Raw genomic sequence first — 24916 nt, 5'->3', positions numbered from 1 at the left:
AACTTGAACATCTTGTTTTTCTATGATTCTATTTTGTTATCTGCTAGTGGTCGAGGCACTTGTTATGATTTAAATTTCATATTTGCAATCTTTGACTCTTAAACTAATGATTTCATGATGATAAATTATTTTGCCCCCAAAGCTGCGGCTTTGGGACATCTCCAAAAGTCTCCAAAGAATAAAGACTTTAGTCAATTATATTTGACCTAGGGGTGACTTCAATTTTCAATCTGAAAATTGATTTCTTTGCCTTTTGCTCCTTAATCTTCATTTTCCTCTCTCGTTCTTTTTCTTCGTTTTCTCTTTTGCCATTCTCTATTTCTCGCTCTTGTAGTTCTCTCTTTATCTCTTCATCTCATACCATTCTCTCCCTCTCGCTTGTTATCTCTCTCTTATATGCTCGCTTTCTCTCTCTCTCTCTTTTGCTCATTTTGTCTATCTTTTTCTGCGAAGGGAGGTGTTTCCTTCACTGAAACCAGACTCCAAGGAGACGGTTTTGTGGTCGACGACCAAGAAAATTTGAAAACCTATGCCCTTTCGTCAAAACTGAGAGAGAGAGAGGAAACAAGCACGAGAAAAGAAACTCGGAATTGTTGAAGTGGTCACAAGTTGTGGGGAACAAGAGGTGCATAAGCAGATTATGAGGCAAAATACAATTTAGTAAACTTTTGGGTTAAAAGCAAAGATGCTTCTTTAGTCTATATTCTCCGTAGTCATGGTGAGGCAACATAGGCTTTGTGGGTTACGTGCCCCCACATGCTGAAATGTGAACTCCCATTACTCTAAAAAATCGGTTTTCTTAATTATATTAGAAAGTCAAAAATTTTTTCGATTCAAATCAATTTTCTCTCACTTAACTTTCAGATTTGGAAAAAGTATATTTTCTGGGATCAATTTAGCGTGATTTGGGGGTTAATATACAAAATATATATATCACTTTCTCTCACTTAACTTTCAGATTTGGAAATAGTATATTCTTCTGGGAACATTAAAGCAACATTTGTTTTCGTTTTTACTCATATATAAATACACATCGAATACAAATTATGAAACAAATACGTAAATTATATGTTATTTAAGACGAGGAAACCAACATTTGTCATGTATACAACGTAATTTATCAAATGTATGTGGGTCTTGTTCAATAAATTACACATAATTTCTTTTACATTACACATCGTTTACATTCTGTTACAAAAAAAAAACGTACAAAATCTTCTCTGGTTCAAAAATGGTGCTCATCCATGTACTCTCCATTTGTAGTCTTGTGCAGGACAAACGACAGTTACACTATATTGTTGAAGAGCATATCCAAATACTTTTGCGCCACCAGGAAACAACTGACCAACTTCAGTAAATATTTTATCCGAGCCATCAAATCTACACACATAAATACACATATATTAAAAAAAAAATCATATATTGTATTATAAACTACATGTACAATTACGTAAATTATGTATAATGTTTGTCAAATTTTGACAATATTTGAAGGTTTTGAGTAGTTTGGTAAGCTTAACAAGGCTACTGTTTTGTGTGAAAAGTACGCGTAATGGTAAATAAATAATACATACTTTATGTGCACTTTTGGTAACTGTTCTGGAGAAAAAATGACGAGAAATGTTGGATAAATTTTTCATACTGTATGAACTTTTGATAAAATGTTTTTGATATCATTGATAAAGTACATATAGTTTGTATGATAAATACACATATATATCATTCAGTAATAATAACAACTTACTGGAAATTTTGCGTGATGTACTGTAAAGTATGGGAATATATCGTACATTACCTATATTGTATATTCTGTTATGAGAAACCGTATTGATAATCACTAGGTTCCAAAGTTGTACGGATGGATAAATCTGGTCTGAAGAAATACCATAAACCACAAAAGATTAAACATAAATATAAAGAAATATAATATTATCATTGAATGCAAACATAAATTATCAAATTTGAAGGAATCGCTGAATAAGGAATAAACATCAAGATCTAAAATAGTTATGAAAATTTTAGAGAGAGAAAATAAACATCATACATTAGAAGTTAATGAATTAGAAAACAGATCTTATAGAATTGGATCATAAATCTGATATGATCCATAATAGAGCAACACAATCTGATAATTTAACATGAGAAACGATATTAAATCTTAACAATGGTGATTATAATGAATTTCACAGTGTCAAACCTAATAAAGGATGAATGTTTGCACAACAATCTAATGAAGATGAAACAAGATTTCATAGTTTAATGGAGATTTATTAAGTGAATCGGTTTTAGTGAGAGAAAATAAATTGTTTCCGTTACTGAAGATAATGTAGCTAACATTACTTTGAATAGAAACGTGATTGGAGAGAGAATGTGGGAGATAAAAATGGAAAAAGATATTTAAGGATTTTGTTGGTAAATCAGTTATAATATATGAGGAAGGTTATATTAGGTATTATGAATTAATATATGTATACTAATGGAAAAAGATATTCAAGGATTTTGTTGGTAAATCAGTTATATTGGTAAATCTAGAGATTTGTGTTTTCTCTCTAGATGTCTACTAATGGACTAAATATCCATTTACAATATTATTTTGGTTTTCAACCCCTTAATGGGATTAGGGTGGACTAAATGTCATATTAGGCCCCGTTTTTTGAGGTATAAGCTCAAAAAATAATAATTTTTTACATAACAAACCCACCCTAAGATCATTTGCCAACAAATAGACCAATTAAAATGCAAAAGTAATATATATGTGATATTTAAGGCGCCGTCCAATGTTTTAATAGAAAGAATGTATGAAAAACATAAAAAACTTGGCCCAAATAAAAAAAAAATCATTTTTTAAAGTGTTAACTACATATATAATTATGTTTTTTTTAAGTACATGTATAATTATGTTATTAACAAGGCAATCTTAGTTTTCTCATAATCTCTATTTTACCCTTCATTGTTGACAACTATGTTATAAATTGTTGACAATATATATAATTGTGTTGTTACAAACTATCGATAACATATATAATAACGTCCTAACTTGTTATAAAATGTTGACAACATATATAATTGGTCTGACTTGTATAAAATGTTGATAACATATAGTTAACAACATATTTAATGGATTAGTCAAAATATTATTTTTCCTTTGATTTTCACGTTGATATCGAGATAAAGTTGTACTTTTACAAAATGAAATTCTTTTTCATATACTTTATATTGGGTATGATTTCCTATTTTCCTCCAAATTTTGGTTATTATTTCTTTTTGATGGCCAGTGGTCTAATCAGGAAGCAAATTAGCTATCGAGTGGGGCGTCGGATATCGTGTGCCTATAGCCAAATATGGGTGTCTATAGAATTTTCGAAAGTATTAAGACCGTCGATAAATTCTCTCCATGCCTTCGCTGCAATAATATCATTTCTGATTTTGGCGGGAGCTAGAGAGAGAGAGAGAAAAAGATGGGAGATGAACAGGAGGAGGCGGTGGTGGCGGAGGAATACGCAGTGTGGAAGAAGAACACACCATTCTTATACGATCTAGTAATATCCCATGCTCTTGAATGGCCTTCTCTCACTGTTCAATGGCTCCCTACTCCTCCTACTACCTACACCAACGACCCTTTGTTCGCCGTTCACAAACTCGTCTTGGGTACCCACACTTCCGATGGTGTACCTAATTACCTCATGATCGCCGATACCCTTCTTCCCCTTTCATCCAACAACGACGAATCCTCCCATGAAGATTCTCTATTACAAAACAACGACATCCCTAAGGTTTGTCAAGGGTTTTACTTTTATTTGTTTACTAGAATCTATTATGCTTATTACCTGTTCGATGAAATTACTCAGTGAAATCTAATTGTTTAAAATATGATATTTTTGTGTAGGTTCAGATAACACAGAAGATTCAGGTTGATGGTGAAGTTAATCGTGCTCGTTCTATGCCTCAAAATGCTGATCTTATTGCTGCTAAGACTAGTGGCTCTGATGTTTATGTTTTTAACTGCACTAAACAACAACAACAAGGAGGAAAAGACTGTGACCCCGATTTACGATTGAAGGGGCATGTGAAAGAAGGATATGGGCTGTCTTGGAGTCCCTTGAAGGATGGGTACCTCCTAAGCGGTTCCAACGATGCTAAGATATGTTTGTGGGATATCTCTGCCTTCCCTGAAAACAAAGTAGTCGAAGCAATGGCCACATTTGAGGTATATTATTAGCTTGGGTTCAATGGGTTGTCTTTGTTTTAGTCTTTCGAGTATCATAGTGTTTGTTAAGTGATAAATTCTTGTTTTCTTTGTAGGCTCATGAGGATGTTGTTGAAGATGTATCGTGGCATCTGATGACTGAATACTTATTTGGTTCAGTTGGGGATGATCGGAGGTTGATGATTTGGGACTTGCGCTCTTCTGCATCTCACAAGCCAATACAGTCCGTTATAGCTCACGAGAAAGAGGTGACTTGAGACTTGTCTCGGTCGACTAAATTCCTAACTTTATTTGTTTTACTTCATGATAAATTGATGTTGCCAAGTGCTTAACATTGACTCGTACCAGTCTGTTCAAGAGGTGATAGCAACGTGGTCACTTTGTTAGGATAATGTAAAAAAAATATCGACCACATTTATATACATGAATATTGTTAAATATATTTATATCCGGGACTCAGAGTTAATTTGCTTTCTGGGCACAGCCAGTGATCTAATCAAACATGCGAGTTACTCATTTTCCATTTCAAGATTCTGCTGGAATATCATATAGCACTTCATATCTTTGATCCCTTCTGCTGAGGACTTTTCCCGTTTTGCACTTTTCCTCCTTACCTTTGTTTTCATTGTCCTTTCTAGGTGTTTTACTAATCTACTTTTTGTTGATCAGGTCAACAGCCTATCGTTCAATCCGTTTAATGAATGGGTACTGGCTACAGCATCTTCAGACATGACTGTTAATCTGTTCGATTTACGGAAGTTAACAGCACCACTACATAGTTTATCCGCTCACACGTATGTCCTCTGTTTTGAACCTTTTGTATCATCTACATTTCCATTATGCATATCCTTCTTTACTAGTGCTGCCCATCCCTTTTCATCTATCTGATTATGGACTCGTGTTTTAAGTTTTAGTTACATCTTAATCTTTTTTTATCTGCTAATTTATGGAACTATTTGTGGTAATATATGTAGGAGATGTAGTACATTTAGACATTTTTTGTCCCAGGCACTGTAATTATCAGATTTTTGTTATTTTCTGTTCTCCTGAAAGGTGTTCGATATGAACACACGTATGCAGAAGCTTATAGGGAGGTTTGCTTCAGTGGAGATAAAATAAATCCAGACAAGAACGTCTGGACTTGTATATAGAAAAATAAATCCCTCTCATGTGCGATCTCAATTCTCAAACATCTGAACCCTGCTTGAGCAGCAAATGAGTTTCATATTTACTTTTGCTTCGACATTGTTTTTATTCTGTTTCTGGTTCTTTCAGGGAGGAAGTATTCCAGGTCGAGTGGAGCCCTAAGCATGAAACTGTATTGGCTACTTCTGCTGCTGACAGGAGGTTAATGATTTGGGACCTTAACAGGTAAATGGAGAGGGTGCACCCTTTACACCACTAAAAAGCTCCTTCTGTGCTAGTTGAATGTTGTATATTAGAGAGAAAACAAGCTAGGCATAGCTATTGCTAGACTCTTGGTTATTCATGTGTATGACCGTATAATGCCAAAATTAGGGGTTTTAGCATTCTATTTAACTTCTAAAATTTGTCTTCCTTCCTGCGTTTCTATCAATCACATTTTTATCCTTTTTGGTTGTTTTACTTTCAGGATCGGGGATGAACAATCAGAAGAAGATGCAGAAGATGGCCCACCTGAGCTACTATTTTCTCATGGTGGGCATACAGCTAAGATTTCAGATTTCTCATGGAACCCAAGTGAGCCATGGGTTATTTCAAGTGTGGCCGAGGATAATATCCTACAGGTATGGCAAATGGCTGAGAACATTTATCGTGACGATCACGCCACAGAAGCATGAATAGATAGGATGATTTGTTTGTAGTGTTCTGGATGTTAGATATCACAATCGCGTTTTTACCTTTTTAATTTCTGAAAGACTTTGTTTTGGTGGTATTCGTTTCTGAACTATGTACTCCGATAAGAAAGATGGTCTGTGTTCAGGGGAATATTTTTGGATCCTAGAATTAGTTGCTTCTTCAGTGTGGTTTGGCATGTCTTTGTTTTTGACATGAAATACTATTCTTTGCTTTCATTCAAGCCTATTTTATAGTCCATCTAGATTCTATTGAAAAAGAAAGGGATCTGCCAAACCTTTCTCTGGTCTGGCAGAGGAGAAAGAGAAAGAAACCCAAGAAGGGATAGAGTGAAAGAGATCAAGAAAGAAACATAATGCTCATCTTTCTGTTTGGATCTGTGGAAAGTAGGATTTTGGGAGGATTTTATCTGCAGTTTGGCTTTATAAAAACAATTGTAAGGTAGGAAAATCGATTTTCCCTGTTTGGTTTTGACATGGAGATTCAACAACCCTTCGGTGGAACCAATATCGACTGAAACCGTGGAGATTTACCGACTTACCATGTGGAAACTATTTTTCATATGCTCTCGCTCTTGCTCCGCATGTCACTCCCGCACAACTATCTTGAATGCAAATTAGCGTTACAGACAACCCAACCAATGAACAAGAGAAAGGCAGCCCAACAAATGCAATGGCAGATGAAAAGGAAATTTGGAGACTTGTGGTCATACTGTAATTCCTCGACACACTCTAATTTTCTCCCGATCTTACCTAGCATTAGCATTTTAATTTCACCTTAAAGGTTTCAGTGGAAGCCTTCGGTAGCAAACCAAAACAGTAAAGCAGAAAAGCCAATACGAACAAAAAGCAATTTGCACGCCCTTGCAGCCTTGTCCACTTTTAACAATAAGCAATTAAGACTGCGTGAAACAAACAAAAGATTCACATCCATTCACAAGGTCTTGGCCAAATAAAACTGAACCTGTTTACATCGTAATTGTGTAAATTTTCTTTTACCGTCTCAGAACAAGCCTAAAAACACACGCTCATCGGTAGAGAGACATGTACATTGCCACCCAACCAAATAAATATTTTATAATCGTATATATTTATGGTATAAGGGAACTGATAATGCCAAAATTTTCAATAGTAACAGAACAACTACACAAGGAAGTATGTTCCTGTTTTATTCCGAAACAGAAGACTGCTTCTCTTTTTATCTGCTCAGAGAATATGGACCTTTTTGTTCGAGAAGTACATCATTACTTTAGGCCTTCATCCTTGAAGACTCTCCAACTACATTCTCCATTCTCGTGTACCATTCGCCAATTCGGGTGTTCTCCACCATATCCTTACCGGATCTCAGGTACCGGATGGGCCTTAGAACACCGAAGACAGCAAGGTCGGCTAAGTTGGGTTTTGATCCCCCTGCAAACAGAGTAGTTGTTTGATTTAATTTTAAGGATCTACTATTAAAAAGATTTTTACATATATTTTTTTCCACAAGACAGATGAAATTTACGAACCAAGATATTCTCGCCCATCCAAGGCATTCACCCAGGTTTCTGCAGCTTCATACAGTGCCCCACGCTCATCTGTGATGTTATGTTTCTTTTTAAGTTTCTTAGACACGAAATACATAGCTGCAGCTCCAGCATATTTTGCTGTTATTCTCTCCATGAAGCCAAAGTTACCTGCAGTTACGACTATTTAAATCTCTACTGGAATTGAAATCCGAGAAGGAAAAAAAGGTGGTGGGGGAGAAAGAGAAGAGATGGGACCTAGATGAAACTATATGAAATGATATAATTGAAACAAAATTTTACTTGCATGTTTTCTTCGCATTATTTTCCACCAAAATGACCGCAATAACGAAATAATTTTAATAACAGTATGTTTCGCCCAAATTTGGGAGAAAATGAGTAAATAAACATTTTTAATACATCAGAAATCTTTAGTTATTTTAGTCATTTCGGTGGAAATGATGCAAAAGAAAACCAGTAAGATTTTGTTCAGCAAGTTGGAAATATTTCAGCAATTTCGGTAGAAAATTCGAAAAATATAATACCTTATGCAATACGCATATATAGACAATAATAATGTAAACAGTCGTGATGCTTTGCCCGGGACATATTCCGGCGCATAGAGTCATTTTTCTAAAGTAAATATGATAAAAAAAAAAAAATCTGTCCATATATCATCAGCTTCTAACCTTTTACATCTTACATCAGTAATGGTTAAAGTAAAGTAACATATATTTTGTGTTTCCTTATTGTTTATTAAAATTCTCTCGAAGAATTATATCAGATTTTTATCATCTGCTCTGCTTAATGTTTTCACCTATTCTATAAATTTGTATTTACTTCCACACTGACCAAAATATTTCCTTCTAAATGGATCGAAATCAGAATTTAATTCCTTGCCCGAAATGAATACTAGAATTGCAAACATATACTGTAGATTATAGACTACGTCATTGATTATCCCCATCAAACACCATATAACAAGGGAAGGGGGTTAGAATGCAAGGTACGAAGGACTACTGAGCATTTCCACCTCAAATGTAACTTCGGTTACCTATTCGCACGAACTATTTCTCGATAACTAGGAGTCTTTTCAAAGAATAAATGTTGGTATGAGATTAGAGGGACTACCCAAACCAAGTAAACAATAGTCCTCTGATACGTATCACCTCTTTGCGGTCTAAGATCATATTCCTCCCACTCAATTGTAGCCTAAGCAATTGACTTACTAAACCACAAATCTGTTTTTCCAGACTAATCTCTGAGATGTGAATGTCCGCACAAGTGTCTCTTAGCATCAGAAAGTTGAAGCACTAAGAACAGCAAACAGGCGGAATTATTCTTCTGCAAAAATTCCGTTGCGGACATATATCTATGCCTATTTCATATCTGAACCCAACAACTTACCTACTAGAAAGACAAGTACTGACATAAAAATGGTCAACGAAAGGTAAAGGGAGCAAATTATCGTTGAGCCAGCAGTACCCCTAAAATGTGGTTAAAGCTAACTGATTTATAACATCATCAAACATTCAAACTCTTGTACATTTTTATTGTGACAATTAAGTAGATATCAATCTGCATTGGTGTCTTATATCTGTTTGATTAAATGTTTCTTCAGGATCCGGAAGAATGTCGCAGAAGTCCTACTTTATATCAGCTACTGGTGTCAAACTATTGATTTTCTTCGATATACGCTCAATGGTTCTGCGTTGACATCCTATTCTAAATATAATTTTCTAAAATACACACACACACACACACACACACACACACACACACACACACACACACACACACACACACACACACACACACACACACACACACATATATATATATGACCTTTTTAACTCTTCATACGCATTAAAATACTGTTATATAATTAAAATGTTTGCGAAATTATAGACACATTTTAGGAGAAAATTAGAGGAAAATAAATGAACTTTTTACCATGGCTTGTTATGTAGTCAAAAGACTCAAGAGCCTCAGAAGCAGTGCGGTAGATATTTGGCGATAGGATGTGCACCAAGTGATTATCAACCCACCTACACATTGTAGCAAGAAGCTTTCAGTGCAATGATTATTCCAATTAGGAAGTTCGTCGAACAGTACCACTATATATGAGCAAAAATGTGTCGAACAATACTAAGCCCTAGGCAGCCTCCAAATGGAATTGAGCAAAGCTAGATAATGTTGCTCGCAAAAGAAAAAGCCTTCAAATAAGATGAATAGAAGCTGTTTAGTATTTAAAAGTAAAAAATGTGAGATGTAGCTTCCCATACCTACGCCATTTGTCTTCCTCGTTGTCGTTATTGGGCACAGAGTCAACAGATTTCTCTGGATGAAGCTTACACCTTAATTTATTAATAATCTCTGCACAACAACCAGTATAAATTCTCATTTTAGAGTTGAAGATTGTAATACCCTATATTTTATATTACTTCTTACTTTTTTCTATTCATATGTTTGTGTGGCTACGTTTATTACCAGGTTGGCTTCTATCTTCTAGCTTTATATCCTTTTGAACCAAGGGCCAAGAAAACACAAACCAAAATGGCTTGAGCCAGGGGTGGGATTTACATATTTTCTTTATGGTAGTCGTGGCTTTACTTTACTCAAAAAAAGATTCAACCACCATAGTTATTAACCCACTTTGCAGCACAGGCTTCACATGATTGAAATCCTCCCGTGTCTTCGATATTTTAGTTTTCAATGTTCGGGTATATTTGTTTTTGACCCTCTAATTTATCTATAGTTTCACTTTTGCCCCATCAATTTGATGACCTAGGATAAGATTTTTGATTTGAGTATTCAACTACTAGAAATTAAAATGTTAGTGGAATGCTACTTTTCTATCCAATTGTTCATTTTGGTGTACACATCCTGGGTTTTGGACAGAAACAAATATGACATTTTGAATGGATCATAGAATGTGAGTATTTTGAATCCAGAAGTTGGATGTCACAATGATAGAGGGAGAGAGAGACCTGTAGAGTCGACCATCTGTTCACCATCGACCATCAAGATAGGAACTTTCTTGTAATCACACCATTTGATCTCTTTCTTATTAATGGGATTCACCTCCACTACTTTGTACGGTATGTCGTAATAGTCTAAGTAAGCTGGATCATACATAGAACAAGAAGAACAATAAGAAGAGAGAAAAACAACACATAAGAGAATAATAGTAGAGAATCAGAAAATGATTATTATTATGAATTGAACTAGCAGTAGTATATAAGATTGATTACCCTTGACTTTGTTGCAGAAAGGGCAAGCTTCATACTGATAAAGGACAACATCTTTAGGGATAAATTGTGACGATATGGGTTCTTTAGCGTGTACTACAGAAGAAGCTGCCACTGAGAAAGAAACAGCTCCGGCAAAACCCCCTGATAAGCCAGCCCTAATGTGGTTACATCTCGTAGTATGTCCACCGGAGAAGTAGGAGTCGGCGGCGCCGCTGCTGCTGCTGCTGCTGCTGCTGCTATGAAAGGCGAGCTTTAGAAAATGGGGAATGGGGGTGGTGGAAGTAGGAACAAAACATGTTTCCTCCTTCAGTGATGGTGCTGCTGATGAGATCGGCACCGCAAGACCACCTCCTCGTACTCTGAGAAGATGAGACGTCAGACCTTGAATCCTTCTCATTCTATTTCCTCTGTTCTCTCTCTCTCTCTACCTTCTTCTGGCGTGTTCGATAGCTGAAATGGAATGAAGTCGACCTTGTTGGGATGAATAGGGTTTTTCTTGGGTTGAATGGGGTTTTGGTGTTTGAATTGTGCCGGGTGGTAAGTTAGTGTCCACTCAATATTTTGTTATATGTCACTATACATGTCCGGGGTTGTAAGTTCAAAATTTTGGTTTTCGATTTGAAAGTTTGTAATGTTTATTGGTAATGATAGTTGGTGGTAGAAGAGATTGAAAGTATAGCATGAAAACAAGAGGAAACTTTGATATCGTAATGGGATTATGCAACCACCCTTCTGGGCTGCTTGTGATCCGCTTTGACACATATGGTCTCACGGTTTTAAAAGACCTAATTAATTAGGGAAGAGTCATTGATCTTTTAAGAGGGACACCACACTCCATCTCACCACCAATGTGAGATTTTACAACACACCCTCCTCATAACACATCATGGTAAAGCGAATCGTGTTGATAATATGTTATATGATGACGCGGGATTTGTCTTCTGAGCTACTAGTGATATTGTCTGCTTCGGTACCGTCCCTCTTTGACTTGGTCCAAGTTTATCTTTGTTAAGTCCACATTTATTATAGAAGGTGAAGATGAAAAATCGTCGAAAAAGGACGACTTTCGTGCGACTTCATGTGAATGAAATAGAGAAAGGGGTAACAAGATCGAGAAAAACGTAGAGGGTGAGGAAGAGATAAAATTATGATAATTTTCGGGCGACTTCTCATAGGTGACTTTTAATATTTAAGGAGTTTTTTTATATTTTGATGATGTGGAAAGGTGGTTTCCCGGTTATCAAGAGGAAAAATAACCTTGTTTACCCTTGATTGATTCTTCCCTCTTGCTTGGTTAATGGAGACTTGGTGGGGGTTACTCGCCAAAAAACTCTGACGCTCAAGAAATTCATTGCACAAGTAAGGAATCAATTGAATTGTAAAGATTTGTTCGGGATCCAATCATTTCCAGGGCAGACCTTTGTGATACGTATAGGTTTGTAAGGCGACGTTCAACCGTCATTCATTGATTGGCACATGAAGTAGCCGAACAATGAAAAATCACTAACTATGATCGTATCTTTGTCTATAACGACCTCAATTATGAAAATGAATCTTTGGTGTTATTGGGTCTCTCGAGTAACTGGCGTTATCTTCGGCAGACCAAACCTCAAGGTACTGAGCTCACTTTCGTATACCTCTCTACTTTGTTTTTCTGGTCAGAGCAGGATTCAAGTCAGAGCTTGCTCGAATCCACCTCTGTACTTGCCTCTATGCTATAACAAAACTCAAGGTGTGGGTAGACTCGTTCCAACCTCCCTATAATTTATCCGGTGAGAGTATGGTATCTTCTTTTCATTTCCTTTTACGTAAATTCTACCTCGACGTCTCTTTTTTGCCATTATAATATATTATGGTGTTTTTTCCCCGTTGCCAATTTTTTTTTGCTCCAATCTATCAACATCCTTATTTTATACCACCTTGGAGTGTGGTCGTAGTAGATTAACCAAAGCCAAAGAGGTGCATGGACTCCAGTAACACCTGAGAGGGGTGCAACCCCTAGTGGAAAAGAGAAGTTTTTTTTTTTTGAGAAATCGACTACGATTTACGTTAGTCGTTACAAAGCATTGATACATCATGAAGATGGAATAAGCACGATAGCTGGCTAATTTAAATCAAGAACGAAATAGACCTAAAGCCCAACAACAAAGAGGCCTTTAGGCCGACATAAATTATTACATTATTTACAGCCTAAATTAGGATAAATATTGATGACAAACTGCTTCCATTGAGACTCGATCCCACGACATCATGGACTTAAGAGGAGTGTCCAACCACTGCATTAAAGACTCACGGACGGAAAAGAAAAGCTTTATAGGCAGCTCTTATAGACGCTCCCTTCCTTCAATAGACTCCCTCTCAAATTTGTCTTTGAGGGAGGATCTAACAGTTACCAGTGGGAAATGTTGACCCTGTAATCCTGTATGTAAACAGAAATTTTGATTTTGACTGGGTGGGGGGGTGGGGGGGGAGACGAGAACGTGGGGATGGATGACGAAAGGGGGTAATGTTTCCTGCTGTATAATTGAATCCCCATCCGTTTTCCAAATCCCAAGAGGGAACCGAAACCCAATGACTTACTTGTTAACAGAAAAAACAAAACAATATCCACTCGGACTCCTCTTCCTCCTCTTCCTCCTCCTTGGGATAACAATTGATCAGTTGGTGGTGGGTGGCCTTATAACCAATTTAATCCCAATCTTTCTCTCTCTCTTCACTCCTCTCATCATTTCAGTCTTCACCCTCAAGACCCAAAACCACAAATTCTCAAACACCAGAGAAGAAAAAGAAGAAAATGGCGGTGGTGGTAGATTCAGGTTACCTAAAGGACGTAGAAAAGGCTCGTCGAGATCTTCGTGCTCTCATTTCTAACAAAAACTGTGCTCCTATCATGCTCCGTCTCGCGTACTCTCTCTCTCCCTACTCCCCTTTCTCTAGATTTCAGATTTTCTCTTCCAAATTGATTATCTCTCTCTCTATAAGCGTACTTTCTCTGATGTCTTTTTTTTTTAAATTCAGGTGGCATGACGCCGGTACTTACGATGTTAAGACAAAGACTGGTGGTGCTAATGGCTCCATCAGGAACGACGAGGAATTGCAACATTCTGCCAATAGTGGTTTAAAGATTGCCCTAGAATTCTGTGGTCAGTTCCTTTCTTATGTTTTATTACATGTTTAATCTTCATCTCAGTCTTTTCCTCAGTAACCAATTTACATACTAATCCGTTGATATACAAATTGAATTGTCTTTTTTTTTCTGGCTCAGAGGAAGTGAAGAAGAATCATCCAAGGATTACTTATGCAGATCTTTACCAGGTGATTCTAGTCTGAAGGCTTTGACCTATTCATGTTTGGGTGTTCTTTAATTTGATGAAATAATCATTGTAAAGGGGCAAGTTATGGGGATTATTATGACCATGAGGTACAGTATTAATGGATTCATGAGTTTTACCGTCTTTTCCACTACTATGGTTTCCCGTAGTGATCCAACTGAGCTTATGATTGAACGTGCTGAATGCATCCAAGACGAAATTTTGTGTTAAGAACTTTGAAGAATTGTCATAAAAAAATAACGCGTCATTTCGAAGTTCTTGACCAGTTTTCATACAATGAGAACTTTGAAGATCTAATAAGAAATTCTGAACCAATAACCCCCCTTAGTGACGACACCTAGAGGCTCGCTACAATGGTATTTTGGGGTTTAGGGTTGGTTTCTGAATGGCATCTTATGACTTTATGCCTTGATGGCAACCCCTCATATTAAATCTATAGATTGCTTTTGCACTTGGTTTTCTTATATAGTTGTTGATGCTAGCTTGTTCTAAATGTTAGTCGTCTTTTACATCATTATGTTAAACCAACAAAGAGATTTTGAATGTGGTTTTCTTTGTTGGTATGAGCGCAAACCACCTCACTCTTATAATCATTTTTCATGTTGATCTGAGCTTTGAACATGGAAACTGATAGTGGTAGATATTTAGGAGGTGGCTAGAATTGGCACCTTCCTGAATCCTGATATTAATACGATGACAAATCAAAACTGTTGCTAAATGTAACAAAAGACTAAAAGATACGTTTATCTACTATTAGATGTAAAATAGATAAGTTTAAAGAGATACGATAATCAAATAAATATATGAGACACAGGGCCGAAGGCGGCTTTGCTATCCATCCTAGTATACCAAGCAAAGCTACGGAACAAGAAAGTACACAAATTGATGGTATTTGTGCATTTCACTCCTTGTGATGTCCACTGCCTCGTCTTATACTTCTTCAATTAGTTGGAATTTAGAACTACATCATAAAGGTATAAACTAATAACCCTGCCGAACCAAGTATAAGGTAGATGTAAACGGTTTAAGGTGGCTCACTTCAGACTCCAGAGTTTAACTTTAAGATGTAATAATGATATAAGAGGTGTACTCGTCACTAATTTGACTAAGTTGCCAGCTCGCTGGGGTTGTTGCGGTGGAGATCACTGGTGGACCAACTGTTGAATTTGTCCCGGGTAGAAAGGTGAGCTAAGTTAGCATTATATGAACTTGTAGCTGAATTATTGCTTCTAGTTTACTAATTGTCGTCTTCCTATCAGGACTCACTGGTTTCTCCTAGAGAGGGCCGACTTCCAGATGCTAAAAAAGGTTTTGTCTTCTTTGCTATTTACCAAATACTTTTCTGTTATTTCTGTGACTTGTTATTGATATATTACCTGAATTCCTTGTTTGGGTTCGGTCCTATGAAGACTTGTGAATCTATAAAAAATGAACTGGTTTAGCAATATACTTACTAATTCTGATTCCGGATGAGAGTAAGCAGAAATCCCTGGGCGAAATATCATATGATTAAACCTTGAAAGTGGCATTTTATCAATTTTGCTTCAAAGTGGAGAAGTAATTTGCTGACATGTTTGGATAGTAGCATGTTTAACCTGAACTATTTTTGGCTAACAATATCTTTTACAGGTGTGCAACATTTGAGAGACATTTTTTATCGAATGGGTCTATCAGACAAGGATATTGTAGCATTGTCTGGAGCACACACTCTGGTAACCTATAGACCTTAAATATCTTTTTTTCCGATGAAAAGATGGGCGTGCATCTTAAAGTTCGCTGTTTTGCATTACAGGGAAGGGCACACCCAGAGAGGTCAGGGTTTGGTGGTGCTTGGACGACTGAGCCTCTAAAGTTCGATAATTCCTACTTCGTGTAAGACACTGTTAAAAAGTTTATCAATTATCTGTTCGAAGAATGTTGGATCATATTAAGGATGTCTTTTGTACTGTTTTGCTCAACCTGAGAAATGAATCATGTCTTATTTCCACTTATATCAGGGAGCTTCTTAAAGGAGAAACTGAGGGTTTATTGAAACTCCCGACAGATAAGGCCCTATTGGAAGATCCTGAGTTTCATCAATATGTTGAACTCTACGCGAAGGTATACCTTGTCTTTTCAGTTTCACATGATGAACCCATCTTGGCAATGCTTGTGACAGATTCGGCCTAATCTTACCAAAACCCCCTAGAGATAGAATGATAGATAAGTCCAAGTTGAATCTAGTCTGAGAAACCTACTTAAGAATTTCTTGTTTAACGCGCCCTAGTTACACTATGTGAGTTGGGGAAGTGCTTTTCCTCCATTTGTGATGTTATTGGGGTATTGAACTCGCTCCTCTGGTTTACAGGATGAGGATGCATTTTTCAAAGACTACGCAATAGCACACAAGAAACTTTCTGAGCTTGGATTTGCGCCACCTGCTTCCAGTATCAATGCTAGGGGAAGTCTCGATTTGGTACACAGTGCTGTGGGAGTTGCAGTTGCTGCAACTGTGGTGGTGCTGAGCTACTTATATGAAACTCACCGAAGAATCAAGAAGTAAATTGGAACTAGTCTTTTAGGTATGGGGATTAGTTGAGCGCAGATGGTGATTGTTTCGCTCTATAGTATTGAATAAATAATACGCTTGAAAGTCAATAACTCTAATTAATTGATTGCCTTTTTATTTTAAGAGACAAAAGTTAATGTGAATGAATTGTTTTCTTCAAGAATACTAGGAAAAATAAACTACTACTACCAGACCATCACCACCCACCACTAATGAAAAATAAGACTGGAGCTGGGGAGAACAAGTTCATCTCCCCATCCTAAAACCTACCAACTCCCAAAACTAGGTTGAACTAATAAATAATGGTTAGGATTACAAGGTGGATCTCTGACTTGGGTCAGGCGGCTTTTGGGCTCAAGGAGAGGGTAATATCCTGAAAAACCCGGAGTCTCTTATCAATTTTCTTCGGTTGCAACATTGGAGGTGTATCGAGCCTTGGCGAACTGGGTCCAAGAACTGCAGCTATAATGGCATCTTCAAAGGCCTTGTCCTGCAACAACCCATTAAAGTCATTGTTGTTGTCTTCTTCCTTTGGAAGAGATCGTCTTCGGATCTTATTTTGTTCGGAAGCTGCCATGGTGGTGGGTTTGGTGGACTCGTCTTCCTCCTTTACAGGCTTCTGCATAGCAGTACTGATGGACCTGGTTCTCTTAAGCCCCCCGACGAGATGATCGTGAAATTGGGTTGCAGGTTGATTCACCTTCGATTGGGATGAATAGAAAGGTGGTGCCTTAACATTGAAAGAACTCCTTATGATATTCTGTGATGGGAGAACAGTATTAACAATCTGATTCCCTAATCTTGCTGATGATGATGAGTTGATAATGTTCTCATCTGCAAAACCACAATCTTGAGGTAATTTCTTCAGGCTAGCAGCAACTGCTGTAGGTTCCCTACAAGGCTGAGGTTGCCAAATAGAGGAAGAACCCAAGAAAGCATCGAATAGTCGACCTTGTTCCACTCTGTCTACTACTCTATTCATCATTTCTGATTCAAGATCCTTGAGCATCTGTTGAGCCCTTTCGAAGGCTTTGAGATGGGAGTCCATGCCTCTTGGCCCGTCTGCCACTGCTGGCCTTACCCGTCTTAGAGTTTCTTTCGCTTCCGCTATTCTTCCTTGTTTCATCAGACAAATACCTAGATTGCACATCTTGTTATTATCCGTAGTGATCAAGAGAGCTCGCCTGTAAGCATCTTCTGCTTCGACATAATTGTTTTGTTGCATGAATGCCCATCCCAAGTTCCCCTGTGGCCACAAAAAGGAATTTCAGTGACAAAAACTAGGAAACAACGGTAATTTTGACCTAGAGTATAATATCTACGAGTCTCTGTTTAGTTAATATGAGAGATGGGGCTAGGCCAACATGTGATAGACCCATCTATGAGAATAATCCCACTTTGAAGTCTGGGTTAAAACTCGCGAACATATCAGAACTAGACCCACACTTGATAAGCCTAAATGTAAGAATGGTCCCACATTGGATATGCACACTCGTCGGTGATAACACCCGAAATACGATGATTTGGTTTCAAGTTAAATGTTTATAAACTTAATAAAATAATTACCAGTAGACGGGTTGCTTCTTGTTCGACTGAAACCTGAAATTTCTTTCCTTGAGATCGAGCAGTCTTTGTTCGTTTCCCATTGAAAGCCATACCTTGCTGAATCAAGTACAACTTATGCTTCAACAAACCAATCTGATCCCCCAGTCTTCCACATCTCTGCAACAAACAAAACTTGAATCAAAATTCAAAATCAGATAATAGATCGAAGTAGATTTGAATGAAGAAATGCTTACCTTATAGAGATCTAAAAGAATGTTATCTAAAGACTCCTGGGCTTGATCTGAACATCTACTCCTCAATGACTTTATGGCTTCGATGGCTTCTTCGGCTCGATTCTGTTGTTTCATGACAATTGCCATGTCCTTTAAAGCACTATCAACTCTATCTCCAGCATTAATGGCTGCCCAGAACAACGGAATCGCCTTTTCTGGATCTTTCTCCACTAACTGATCCCAAAACAAAAAACCCATCAATAAAATGAAAGAAAAATAAGAGAGAAAAACAGATTAAGCAATACTTTTAATTTGTGATTTCAAAATTTTCAAACTTGCCTGAACATTTTTGGCCTTGACATAAGGAGAATCACCCATGGGGACCTTATGGGTAACATGGAAGGATTGAGAGTGAGTTCTGGCAATTCCAAGAGGTTTTGCTGGTGAAGAAGGAGCAGATTTTGATGGTCTGAAACCTGGTGGGCCATTCCATTGATCTTGCATCATCATCTTCTTCTTTTACTTCTTTTAATTAATTCTTATTCTGGATTGAGAAGATGGAGCAGATCTTATATGGATTCAAAATATAGGAGGAAGGAGAAAATGGAGAGAGAGAGAGAACTAGAGGGAGAGAGAGAGAGAGGATGATGTAGTAGTATTATATGATATGAAACCAGAGAATTCGACCGTTGCCTAGTTACCGTTTCAGAAAACTAGCCGTTGTGTTTCTCGAAAAGGAAGCCCCCATTCCAACCTGTATAGAGTGGGTGAACAAATTCCCCTCGTCCCTTAAAATAATTTGGGGTGGGTCCAGGGGGCTAACACGGTTTCCTAATTTTTGGATTTATTCTTATTGGGACCCTAAAATTTGACCAGGTTCTTATCGATTAATTGCTTCTTTGTGTGGGTCAGACTTCGACGGAAAATTACTTGCGAAAATTGAGAAAACCACTATCAGGTCCAAGGTAATGGGGTATTTTTATAGTTTAAAGAAATGATTCAAAGCGTGTAATTGGAGAATATGAAGTTTGATCCCCTCTTTGGAACAAACTTGGTATGCCTATATAAGTTTGGACGATTGTGGCGTAACACGACTGAGATGATGCGGTGGTAACACTCATGTTAATGGTAGTAATGTGTGCATGACAGTTTAGAGGATAATATATTATGAGTATTTATCTCGGACAAACGGGCTGGGTTGGGTCTTCTAAGTTTTTTCCTAACCACTAGGCAAAAGAGTGTCGAAGTAACTAGTAGCGAAAAATCTATCAGTGCATAGATGTGGAACTGGGAGGGAATTTAGTCTGCATCCGTCTAACTATCTTTTTCTCTAATTGTACAAAACTAACACAAATTTCTTCTTCCGCACGATAAACAATTTTGTCACAAATTGTTACGATATTCTTGTCATTTGATTCAACGAAACTATGAAACTTGACCCTATCTTTCTCCTCCAAATAGAAGGGCAAAGTCACAATACTGACTTCACTCCATCTTCCGTCCTTACTTGATAAACTACTACTTTTGGCACCAATATGCGTTCTACTAGTTTCATCACGGTAATCATCATCTTCATATGCTTTTTTTTTTTATCAAACGTAGTCTTCATATGTATACATCTTGAATAATTATTGTTGATTGTTATTAACATTGCTAAATGCCCATCCTCTTCTAATAAAACAATAACACAGTGAGTCATTGCAAGTTGCAACCAACACAAACTAAAAGTTCTTCCAGGAAAAAACATGGGCAAAAAGAGAAGAAAATTGCAAAATCGACGAAGATGAACTTGTCTTCTTTCGAATACACACCAAATGCATTGATGAAGATGCTTCATGTACTCCAGACGTATGAAGAGGTACATACGCTCTCCTGAGCAAATGTTGATGTGGATACATGTCAAATGCCCGTCATTATGTATCAATTCATGATTATCATTAGAGATGTATCAAGTAGAGAGGGTCATCCAAACATTTTGGGGATCCCAAGCAGAATTAGAGCAAGTCCAACCTTTGTAAGTTGAGGATGAACATTCAAATAATACATCCCGAGTTAAAAACCTGAACTTCGTATCAAGAAGTAGAATAGACTTGGGATTGAGATGGGTTCTTTGAGATCTTCATCTAAACCCCACAAATTATTGATCCTCTCTCCCTCCTTCCAAATGCAGATGAGTACATTTGAGGTTGGAGATAGAGCTTCTGTTAAACAATTTATGTGTTTACTTTTTTTTTTTTTTTTTTCTTATTCCTAGCAGGGAGTTTTGGGTTTAGAGAACTATCAATTCTGTTTCTTTTCAGATATTTTTAAGATGGAAGCTGTACTTCCTTTCCTCTCAATCTCAACACTGGAAGTATCTCAAAAACCCTTCATCTTTCATTTTGTGATCTGTTCATAAATACACATCTCTTCCTCCAATCCGAAACTAATCCAAATTTTTGTACAACATTGCCATAATGAATAGATCACACCCTTCAAACAGTGAATACAAGTTTTTAAATATTTCTTTCCAAAATTTGTATTACAAATTCTGAAGAAAGGACAGAACACAACAACAACAAATTACAAACTAGTCTGACAGACATAATAAATGAGATACCCTGTCACTTAGATTTCCTGGATGAAGCTTTCAACTCAGTTGCAGCAGCTTTGACAGCAGATTTTGCAAGGGAAGTTGGTTTGACAGCACTTTTTGGGTTGAGAGCTTTCCTTATCTTGAAGACGGCCCATGCGGTGCCTATTGCATGTCCCGCAGTATCAAGCCCTTCGCTCGTTGCCTCAGCTGCCTTCTCCCCATACCTGCATTGTAGCTCGATCAGATACCCTTCTAATTCTACCTCCGATCCTTCTTTGTGAAGGACCCATACGAATACATTATCTCTTTTAAGAATGAGAGGTAGTTGGTCTTTAGGCTCTTTCTAGGTGCAGAAACAGCAGCCCGCCCATAAATAAGACCATGTAACATGTAGAGTTCAAACTAGCAGCAAACCAAGACCTCCCCTCATCCTCTGTGAACCCTCTGTTCATTGTCTATCTAGAACAATGGACCAAGATAAGGAGTCCAAGAGCCATAAAATACGGGGTGACCTCCCAAGTTTCTAGTCATTTGTTTCATTACCATTTGTCTAGGTCATCATCTCCCAAATTACCTCCTCCCCCTACCACTATTACCATGTTTCAGGATGAACTAACGATTTCAAGAGTGAACAGTTCTAGTGCGGATACTTAACCAAATTTGTAGTATCTAGTCATTGGTTTCTACTCAATTGGGTGAAGCTTGAGCTAGTTATGTAGGGTATAGCTCGCCAAGTTCAGCTTTAGCATAAAATCTAAGATTAGAATGAATTGCAGAGATTAAGAAGTAAAGAGAAGAGCTTTACTTGTGAGAAACAAGTCCTGTAGTCACAACTGATGAAGTTGACATTACACTCTTTCCAGCTACTTCAACAGCATCAAATACCTTGCCTGTCCAAATACCAAAATACTAATACACATTAAATAATTGTTATATAATTATAAATTTCTAAACCAACCATGGTTTAATGAGTTCGACTTTTTCTGTGATACTGTGGGTAGTGGCAATGTCATATCATGTGAAAATCTACTACACATTTGTTTGAACTCAAGGTTGGAAAATGATCTAATGAGCTTGACCACAAAATATGACATTTTGAGCTCAAGCTAATAGCGAGCTCGAGTCAATATCTACGTATCTTCAAGTCATGGGATGTCCGAAAATCCTACCCTATCTTGTGAAATTCTACCGTATGCCTAGAGATCTCAAACTTAATACATCATGGGCTCATTGTCGTATTTTAGAATAGCATTAGATAGGAGAAGGGCGATCTATTGACCAAGAATATAATGCCTAGGTCCTCTCTACTCATTGCCAAGTGGTTTTGAGTTGACAACAGACTTAACGATGTACTACAACAAGCATTTTGTGGCATATAGAATCTCAAACAATCACCAAATGACAGATAAGTACAAGTAGGAGGGATAAAATGAACATACTGAAACCATCCAAGGAAGCAAGAACTATTTCCCCGGGTAAGAGACTGAAGAATTTCTTCCCAGCTTTTGAGTTAACAATGGAGCTTGTGAAGAACCCTGAGACCTTCACAACACCAGACAAGACTCCAGTTGCTACTTTTTCAGACATCTTCGTAACCTTTTTAGCCCTAAAAATCCCATTAATATTAATGAATCAGAAAAGAAATAGCAAGTTTTTCAAAATCAAAAAAAAAATTTGTTCAAAGTTCAAACCTTTTGATTCTTCTAAGAGTTTGGGGACTAATTTCAGAAGGTTTTGAACATGGATCAGTTCTTTTCTTCAAAAATTCATCTCCCCATTTCAATCTATTAACAGTAACATCACCACACCATAAAATCCCTTTTATGATTTGACCTGAACCAGCAGCAATAGCCCTAGCAATTGCTCCATTATAATCTTCCACATTTGGAGCTAATGTCGTCCAGTAAGCTTCAGATCTTTCTTCCATCATCTCCTTCTTCTTCTTCTCCGATTTCATTTCTGCCGGAGATACTTCCTTAGCTACTGATCCATCTAATACTTGTGATTTCTGTGATACTTTTTGAACAGAGAAACTACTGTATTTCTCTAAAACCCCATCTAAATCCTTGAGCAATTTCTCTTGCCCTTTTGAAGCAATAGTCAACCCATAATTCAAAAAACCCTCGTTATCAATCTGTCGATGATCTTCATCGTCTGATCCATCAGTGAAAGTAGGTATTCGAAGAGAAAAGAAGTAATGAGAATCATCTAGTTTAACAGAAGCTTCATCTTTAGCTAATGGCCATTGGATTTCATCTCCGATTCGAGCAAGAACAGCAACAACATTCTGGTTTTGACGGAGACGAACAATTGTAAAATCACCAGAAGCAAGTTCGACACTCTTGAGCTTGTCAATAAGATGAACTAGGGCACCGGGAATCTTAACGAGAACTTCTTCAACGGATTCAAGAGGAGCAGTAGGAGAAACAACAGTAGAAGTATTGTTGTTTTGGTTAATTTGATCGTCTTCGTTATCAGGGAAGAGATTCTCAACGAGATCTTTCATATCGAGAGATGGGTAGATTGAAGAAGATGAAGTAGGTTTTGAGTCTTTAACAAGATTGGGAGAATCAACAGAGGGATAAAGTGAAGAAGAAGTGGGTTTAGGGTTTGATAGAAAAGGGGAAGTAGTATCAGGGTTAGATTGAAGAACTTGAGGGTAAAGAGAAGATGATTTCTTAGTGGGTAGTTGAGAATCCATGGATGTGTTTGTTGGTTTGCTTGCAGTTGCAGGAAGACTTTAATGGAGTCGGATATATAAAGAGAGAGAATACGCGCGTCGGATATCACACTTAGAAGTACGTGGGCGGAGGGAAGATAATACACGCGTAAGAAACGCGGGCCCGATTAACTTAACTATTAAGTGATCTCCTCCTCCCGTTGTGTGACCGCTATTTCATTTCATCGACTGAATTTCTCCTTTATACGTTTCCGATCGGGTGTAGTGTAACGATTATTGATGTAACTAGATATCCAACGGATATGGAGCTCTCGTGCTCGGGATTCAAGCGGTTACAACAGGTGATGTTACACATTTTCTGATGTAAACCTGTCGGTCAAACATTTAGGAGTTTCGGTATGGCTAAATACCACGGCGTACCAAAGGAACTAAGGAAGTAATTTTTGTTAAAAAAAAAAAGTAATGATTAGAGCTACAAAAATAGACTTTGTTTTTATGGTATAAACATGCACCTAAATTAGCACCGATATTATTTTGCACAAAATGATGTGTTAGATATCTCTTATTTTCGTGAATAGGAAGTATAATTTCATGGTCCCAATGAAATCCATGAAATAGTTCACTTTTAATTCTTTGCTTCTTCTAGGAATTAGTTTCTGCGAAAAATCAAAATAAAAATATCTATATCTATATAATAAAACAGAAGGGAAAACGATGACTGAGACAAACATCCTTATTTAATTATGCATATTGTCTAGAAGTCTTTCTCAAAATTAAAAAATAGTCCTTCGTAGAAATAAAGTTACCTATTTAAAAAAAACTTTTTCTTCTTAGAAATAAAATAATTAATTTAAGAAATAAAGAAATAAAATAAATTTCAAGGATTAAAAAAAGAAGTTGAAATCTCTCTCTCTCTCAATAGAATAATAACTAATTTAAGAGAAAATGAACAAAAATGTAATACAAAAAAATAATAACTAATACAAATCTCTCTCTCTCAATAAAATATTAACATTTGATTGATACAAATGTCCGTGCCCTAGGGCACGGGATATACCTTAGTAACAATAAATTTCGTAACATTTGATTGATACAAGTGTTCGTGCCCTAGTGCACTGGATATACCCTAATTATTATATATTTGAATACTCGAAACCTAATATCAAAATGACATTTTACTCTTATGTGATCTGAATGACATT

The 24916-nt window shown here is 37.0% G+C and overlaps 5 protein-coding genes across 5 annotated transcripts; 2 read left to right on the top strand and 3 right to left on the bottom strand.

The window, feature by feature from the left end:
- The first annotated feature begins 3211 nt into the window (after positions 1-3211).
- On the top strand, positions 3212-6266 carry LOC147551765 (WD-40 repeat-containing protein MSI2-like). The gene is made up of 6 exons (XM_086667445.1): positions 3212-3773; positions 3887-4207; positions 4303-4455; positions 4877-5001; positions 5483-5578; positions 5820-6266. Exons 1-6 carry the CDS (start codon positions 3459-3461, stop codon positions 6025-6027), a joined length of 1218 nt encoding a protein of 405 aa, XP_086523571.1. The 5' UTR covers positions 3212-3458; the 3' UTR covers positions 6028-6266.
- Positions 6267-6986: 720 nt separating this feature from the next.
- Positions 6987-11571, bottom strand: LOC147551764 (uncharacterized). Its single transcript, XM_086667446.1, has 6 exons — positions 10802-11571; positions 10538-10672; positions 9833-9923; positions 9501-9595; positions 7551-7718; positions 6987-7452 (listed from the first exon to the last, which is right to left on the bottom strand). Exons 1-6 carry the CDS (start codon positions 11196-11198, stop codon positions 7292-7294), a joined length of 1047 nt encoding a protein of 348 aa, XP_086523572.1. The 5' UTR covers positions 11199-11571; the 3' UTR covers positions 6987-7291.
- Positions 11572-13250: 1679 nt separating this feature from the next.
- On the top strand, positions 13251-16841 carry LOC147551763 (L-ascorbate peroxidase 3-like). Its single transcript, XM_086667026.1, has 9 exons — positions 13251-13705; positions 13820-13944; positions 14067-14116; positions 15251-15316; positions 15393-15441; positions 15763-15845; positions 15926-16005; positions 16131-16233; positions 16481-16841. The coding sequence occupies exons 1-9, from the start codon at positions 13596-13598 to the stop codon at positions 16673-16675; spliced, it is 861 nt and encodes a 286-aa protein (XP_086523152.1). The 5' UTR covers positions 13251-13595; the 3' UTR covers positions 16676-16841.
- Positions 16767-19152, bottom strand: LOC147551762 (protein POLLENLESS 3-LIKE 2-like). The gene is made up of 4 exons (XM_086667025.1): positions 18799-19152; positions 18481-18693; positions 18248-18403; positions 16767-17927 (listed from the first exon to the last, which is right to left on the bottom strand). The coding sequence occupies exons 1-4, from the start codon at positions 18967-18969 to the stop codon at positions 17019-17021; spliced, it is 1449 nt and encodes a 482-aa protein (XP_086523151.1). The 5' UTR covers positions 18970-19152; the 3' UTR covers positions 16767-17018.
- A 1661-nt stretch (positions 19153-20813) lies between these two features.
- Positions 20814-23927, bottom strand: LOC147551761 (protein EARLY-RESPONSIVE TO DEHYDRATION 7, chloroplastic-like). The gene is made up of 4 exons (XM_086667024.1): positions 22726-23927; positions 22474-22640; positions 21840-21924; positions 20814-21258 (listed from the first exon to the last, which is right to left on the bottom strand). Exons 1-4 carry the CDS (start codon positions 23733-23735, stop codon positions 21063-21065), a joined length of 1458 nt encoding a protein of 485 aa, XP_086523150.1. The 5' UTR covers positions 23736-23927; the 3' UTR covers positions 20814-21062.
- Positions 23928-24916: the final 989 nt, after the last annotated feature.

The sequence above is a fragment of the Eschscholzia californica genome, unplaced genomic scaffold (genome assembly GCF_041429995.1).
Source record: "Eschscholzia californica isolate CP2 unplaced genomic scaffold, dmEscCali1.0.p SCAF_3, whole genome shotgun sequence".
Taxonomy (NCBI): Eukaryota; Viridiplantae; Streptophyta; class Magnoliopsida; order Ranunculales; family Papaveraceae; genus Eschscholzia; species Eschscholzia californica.
Note: the sequence above shows the minus strand (reverse complement) of the source record. Positions and strands in the feature narration are given on the sequence as shown.

Bases quoted from the DNA above. Each gene is read 5' to 3' on its own strand.
- LOC147551765 (XM_086667445.1), top strand. From the start codon at position 3,459: ATGGGAGATGAACAGGAGGAGGCGGTGGTGGCGGAGGAATACGCAGTG. The intron at 4,456-4,876 runs GTGACTTGAGAC...TTTGTTGATCAG, and splicing joins TTATAGCTCACGAGAAAGAG to GTCAACAGCCTATCGTTCAA. The intron at 5,002-5,482 runs GTATGTCCTCTG...TGGTTCTTTCAG, and splicing joins CATAGTTTATCCGCTCACAC to GGAGGAAGTATTCCAGGTCG.
- LOC147551764 (XM_086667446.1), bottom strand. From the start codon at position 11,198: ATGAGAAGGATTCAAGGTCTGACGTCTCATCTTCTCAGAGTACGAGGA. The intron at 9,924-10,537 runs GTCTCTCTCTCC...GTTGTTGTGCAG, and splicing joins ACAGATGGTCGACTCTACAG to AGATTATTAATAAATTAAGG. The intron at 9,596-9,832 runs GTATGGGAAGCT...TACAATGTGTAG, and splicing joins GAGGAAGACAAATGGCGTAG to GTGGGTTGATAATCACTTGG.
- LOC147551763 (XM_086667026.1), top strand. From the start codon at position 13,596: ATGGCGGTGGTGGTAGATTCAGGTTACCTAAAGGACGTAGAAAAGGCT. The intron at 15,317-15,392 runs GTGAGCTAAGTT...TCTTCCTATCAG, and splicing joins AATTTGTCCCGGGTAGAAAG to GACTCACTGGTTTCTCCTAG. The intron at 15,846-15,925 runs GTAACCTATAGA...TTTGCATTACAG, and splicing joins TGTCTGGAGCACACACTCTG to GGAAGGGCACACCCAGAGAG.
- LOC147551762 (XM_086667025.1), bottom strand. From the start codon at position 18,969: ATGATGATGCAAGATCAATGGAATGGCCCACCAGGTTTCAGACCATCA. The intron at 18,694-18,798 runs GCAAGTTTGAAA...TTTTGGGATCAG, and splicing joins TCAAGGCCAAAAATGTTCAG to TTAGTGGAGAAAGATCCAGA. The intron at 17,928-18,247 runs GTAATTATTTTA...TTGTGGCCACAG, and splicing joins AAGAAGCAACCCGTCTACTG to GGGAACTTGGGATGGGCATT.
- LOC147551761 (XM_086667024.1), bottom strand. From the start codon at position 23,735: ATGGATTCTCAACTACCCACTAAGAAATCATCTTCTCTTTACCCTCAA. The intron at 22,641-22,725 runs GTTTGAACTTTG...TGGGATTTTTAG, and splicing joins ACTCTTAGAAGAATCAAAAG to GGCTAAAAAGGTTACGAAGA. The intron at 21,925-22,473 runs GTATGTTCATTT...GTATTTGGACAG, and splicing joins TGCTTCCTTGGATGGTTTCA to GCAAGGTATTTGATGCTGTT.